The sequence below is a fragment of the Artemia franciscana genome, chromosome 19, assembly GCF_032884065.1.
Source record: "Artemia franciscana chromosome 19, ASM3288406v1, whole genome shotgun sequence".
In the NCBI taxonomy this organism is placed as follows: Eukaryota; Metazoa; Arthropoda; class Branchiopoda; order Anostraca; family Artemiidae; genus Artemia; species Artemia franciscana.
The window spans coordinates 9026690-9031372 of NC_088881.1; the positions used below are offsets into that span (position 1 = coordinate 9026690).

General features: G+C 40.1%; 1 protein-coding gene across 1 annotated transcript; it reads left to right on the forward strand.

Annotated features, from left to right (window-relative positions):
* Positions 1-35: 35 nt before the first annotated feature.
* Positions 36-3740, forward strand: LOC136039663 (uncharacterized). The gene is made up of 3 exons (XM_065723565.1): positions 36-1050; positions 2259-2443; positions 2949-3740. The coding sequence occupies exons 1-3, from the start codon at positions 195-197 to the stop codon at positions 3738-3740; spliced, it is 1833 nt and encodes a 610-aa protein (XP_065579637.1). The 5' UTR covers positions 36-194.
* The last annotated feature ends 943 nt before the right edge of the window (positions 3741-4683 follow it).

Consider the following 4683-nt stretch of genomic DNA (forward strand, 5'->3'; position numbering starts at 1 on the left):
TCAAAAAGAGGAGCCTGTGGTAAAAACCTAATGGAGACTTGTGTACCAAAGCAGAGGCAAAAGAAATCCATGAAAAAGCCAAGGATGAGCTTGAAGAGAGGGCGAGAGATAAATCCTACTTCTCAACTTCAGAGCTAAAAGCTGCACTTCTAAAATCCAAAACACTCCATGCATTCAGCAGAGCCTTGACAGAGATGACCGGCGTATATTTTGACAATAGAGATGTACGGGACTGTGCAATTCAAATCAATGAAGCCGAGCCAGCAGTTCCAACTGTCTCCGTTAGACACGAAACTCCTGTTGCTCCACCCTCAGACCCTGCGCCATCATTCTCGTCGATGCCAGAGAGAGATTGTTTCTCCAGCGAGCCTCTAATGGGGCCTTCTCGACCCCGTAAGAGGGTTCGATGGGCAGATATTGAATCGAATCCCGAGGATAGTGACGTGGAGGGTGGTGTTTACGATTCATTCAATATTGAAGATTATAGAAGGCTGAAGGATGGCGTCAAAAATTTTATGGTTCCTGTCCTCGGGCGTTTGTCGAGAAATCAATTACTTGACGGTGACATACAAAACTTGACGGCCTACCTTTGCTTTCAGGTGTCGTTTATGTTTGGTCATGGGCCTGGCGTTCCGGAAGCTATGACTATCGAGGAATTTCTGAATCGTCAGCTAGTGGAGGAGGAAGCAATGTACGTCATCCCTGTGGAAAACCACAAAAATGCAAGTTTAAAGTCTGCTGGCATAGCAATTAGCTTTGAGGAAAAGAAGATTTTTCTCAAGTACCTTAAATTTGCCCGTCCTGCTCTGCTCAAGACTGGTGAGCCTGTCCCAAATAACTTATTGCTATCAAAGAAGGGAAGGAAGCTGAAGAATGTGTCAAGAATAATGACCAGGTTTCTGCGGAAGATTTTCCCAAATGGCATGAGGCGGGGGGTTAGGGTCCCGAACCAAACAACTGTCCGCCACTTTATAACGACTATAATTAGAAGAGCGACAAATAAAACTGAAGAAGAGCGCCAAATGATGGATGAATATGTTTGTGACTCAGGTAAGTTTCGCGCATTCTATATAATTTTCATAATTTAATTATCCTTATCAGCTGAGTTCACCACTTAACATAGTCAAAAATTGATGATTAACTTATTGTAAATTTAATTGTTGGAACCAGCTAGCCCGAGGCCCCTAGCCACTCGTAATTCCTCCGGAACTGAATTAACTTGCAGGGCTGTTTTTCGTTAGAATGTCTACCTCTAGTTTGTAATTAAATAAAAAAAAACTAGTTTTTTTAACTGAAAGTAAGGAGCGACATTAAAACTTAAAACGAACAGAAATTACTCCGTATATGAAATGGGTTGTCCCCTCTGCAATCCCTCACTCCTTGCGCTAAAGTTTTTAATTGTTTTAAAAAGTAGAATTGTGGCAAAGAGTCAAACTTTAGCGTAAAGAGCGAGGGATTGCGGTGGGGAAAACCCATTTCATATACGGAGTAATTTATGTTCGTTTTAAGTTTTATTGTCCCTCCTTACTTTTGAATTTCCTTTACATTGAATTTCAGCCCCTCCCTCAGGGATTGTGGGGGAGTAAGTCATTCCCAAAGACATAGTTTCTAATGTTTTCGAATATGCGGAACAAAATGACTATCTCAAAATTTTAATCCGTTGACTTTTGGAAAAAAATTAGCGTGGAAGGGGGCCTAGGTGCCCTCCAATTTTTTGATCACTTAAAGAGGGCACTAGGACTTTTCATTTTCGTAAGAAAGAGCCCTGTTGCGACACTCTAAGACCATTTGGTTGATACGATGACCCCTGGAAAAAAAAACAAACAAATAAACACGCACCCGTGATTTGTCTTCTGGCAAAAAATACGAAATTCCACATTTTTTTAGATAGGAGCTTGAAATTTTTGCTATAGGGTTCTCTGATATGCCGAATGAGATGGTGTAAGATTCTATCTCGTAAAGATTCTATGACATTTAGGGGATGTTTCCCCCTTTTTTCCAAAATAAGGCAAATTTTCTCAGGCTCGTAACTTTTGATGACAAAGGCTAAATTAATTGAAACTTATATATTTAGAATTAGCGTGAAAATTCAATTCTTTTGATGTATCTTTTAGTTTCAAAATTCCCTTTTTTAGAGTTCCGTTTACTATTGAGCCGGGTCGCTCCTTATTACAGTTCGTTACCACAAACTGTTTGAAAAACTATATAAATGTCTATTTCCTCCTGAAGGATTTTCTTAACCATTCTGTCTTTTTCAGAAATAGCTTCAAAAAATAATTGCCAAGCCTATGATTTCAAGAGGATTGCCGCAAGCAGGAATTTGCTGGAGAGTCTTTGTTCTGCTTCAGAAGCCAATGAAGATTCCAACGAAGAACAGGAGGAGTCAACGACCAAGAAAATGAAATTCATGGACGAGGCAACGAGGAAAAGGGTGGTCAATGACGTAAGTTTTTATATTTTCCATTCTGTAATATAGACTTCTTCAATAGTCTTATTTGACCCTTTTCTTACTTACTCCCTGATTTTCATTTGTCCCATTATATTCCGACTCCCCCGGTCAGCCTCCGTAGCAATCTCAACTTAATCTCCAATCAATGTTGTTACAAAAAGGTTTTGTAGAAGTTTTATCCCCTTTATTCTGGAACGCCTTTATATCAATTTGCGATTATTTATTTGCCAAAGTCCCCTTTTCCTCTTTTACCGTTTTTATTTTTGATTTATATTAATGTTCTTGTAATTTAATGGTCAAGCCTACTGACTTCCTCTTTATCTTTGATGATTTTGCCGTTTTAATTTCTTTTAAATGTTTGGCTTAATGTATTTTTACTGACATATCTAGCAAACTCGGCTCTATAGTGCTTCTGATAGTCTTTTGAAAATAAATATTATCTTATCTTTCAGGCTCTCAACTTAACTTAGTATTAATTGAACCTTTTCTATCTGTTTAGGCTCTCAACCGTGTTCTCTTAATACGTCCCCTAGATGTATCTGCTAACTTTAAAACGGCGAAACTTTCTCTAATACGACGCTACAATCCTGACATGACGGATCCGGGCCAACTGAAGTCGGTTAAGGATCTTTATAGCAAAGGACTTAAGCAGGTTCGACTTCAGGCGATCCTGAAAGCCATGTCAGATAAGCGTGGTCTTGGCACGGACATTTCAAAAAACCTCACTGAAGAGGGCTTTGCTAGGGCTGTACGTCGATTGGGATACAAGAACACCTTGCCGTCACTTGTAGATGTCCAGCAAAAATACCAAAGCTACAGGATCAAGAGAACCTATCCTATTGAACCTGTCGTGGATGAAACTCTCCTTGAATGCATACTTTATCAGTCATGGATAGGTCTGACGTTAGCCAGGAGCCAGGAGAAAGATGCAGGAATGGGCGTTTATGCGAATTTGCCTTTCTGGGAAAATCAAGTGGTGGTTGAATATCACGGGAAACGGATGGCAACCGTGGAAGCCAAAAAACTACTCCAGACCCTCAAGGGAGAAGAAGATGGAGCCAACTACATTTTGCACGCCCCAGACTATTCAATTGACGCAAGAAAGGAGGTCTGCGATTGTCATCCCCATCAGACTTGTTTTGGGCGCTCCATTAATCACAGGGCTATTGAAGATGGCCCAAACATGGAAGGAGTTGGTGGTGGAAAATGTCAAGAGGCCATTTCTGGTTGCCAGAAGGGATATCTCGGCTGGCGAAGAACTTTGTTACGATTATGGCGTCAGACCTGGTGACTTCAATGAAGGTCAAGAAATGGTTTTTCTCTTGTCCGATAGAGCCAAGAAACGCCGGAGAGATGCAGCCGTCGTCATGGAGAATAAGAAGCCAAAAGAAGTCGGCGATGCATCGTCAGGGGACTTAAAACCGAGGACAGCGAGGGAACAAAGGAAGGCCAAGAAGAAAGAGAGAAGAGAGAGAAGAAGACGCGCAGACAGGGAGTATGCAGAACTTTTTAACGACTCTTTAACAGACTGTTTAACAGAACTTTTTAACAGTCCCTAAACTATAATGGTTTTCTCTGTCAATTCTTTTCTCTTTCAATTCTTTTCTATTTCAGTTCTTTTCTATTTCAGTTCTTTTCTCTTTCAATTCTTTTCTCTTTCAATTTAAAAAAAAAAAAAAAAAAAAAAAATCAATTAATAAATTACATCACACAGAGGATGAGGCCTAATGGGGGAACCTCTTTAAAAAAGACGCGCCAGTAGCCTTGACCTCTAGGGTGGTGTGGAACAAAGGCATCTTTTCCAGGTTTCATTCTCAAGTCCCCTAAAACATTTAACTCTAATTTAACTACCGAAAAGGAAACGATGTAGTTTGTAGTTGTACCTGATCAATTTTGTAAATGTACCTGATCCCTTTTGTGGATGCATCTAGTCCCTTTTGTAGCTGTTTTCACTTATTACCCACAGTAGCTGTTTTTCAGTGTTCCAGTGTCCCTCTTCTCTGCTACCTTTTTCCTCGTGCCTGTGTAGCAGTGGTGCCAGTCAATATTGTTGCTGATTAACACAATGTACTACATTGGCAATTCAAGAAAATTTATAAGTGGCATGAAGACTAGTTGATTTCTGTTTATATTTAATTATGTTTAGTGGTATGGTACCCCATTTTTGGTACCCCATCATTTTTGTAAGGGTAGATCCCCCGCCCTAAGAAGGGGAATCCGAATAAATTTGTCTA

Coding starts and splice junctions, on each gene's coding strand:
- LOC136039663 (XM_065723565.1), top strand. CDS start 195: ATGACCGGCGTATATTTTGACAATAGAGATGTACGGGACTGTGCAATT. Junction 1,051..2,258: donor TGAATATGTTTGTGACTCAG/GTAAGTTTCGCG, acceptor TGTCTTTTTCAG/AAATAGCTTCAAAAAATAAT. Junction 2,444..2,948: donor GGAAAAGGGTGGTCAATGAC/GTAAGTTTTTAT, acceptor CTATCTGTTTAG/GCTCTCAACCGTGTTCTCTT.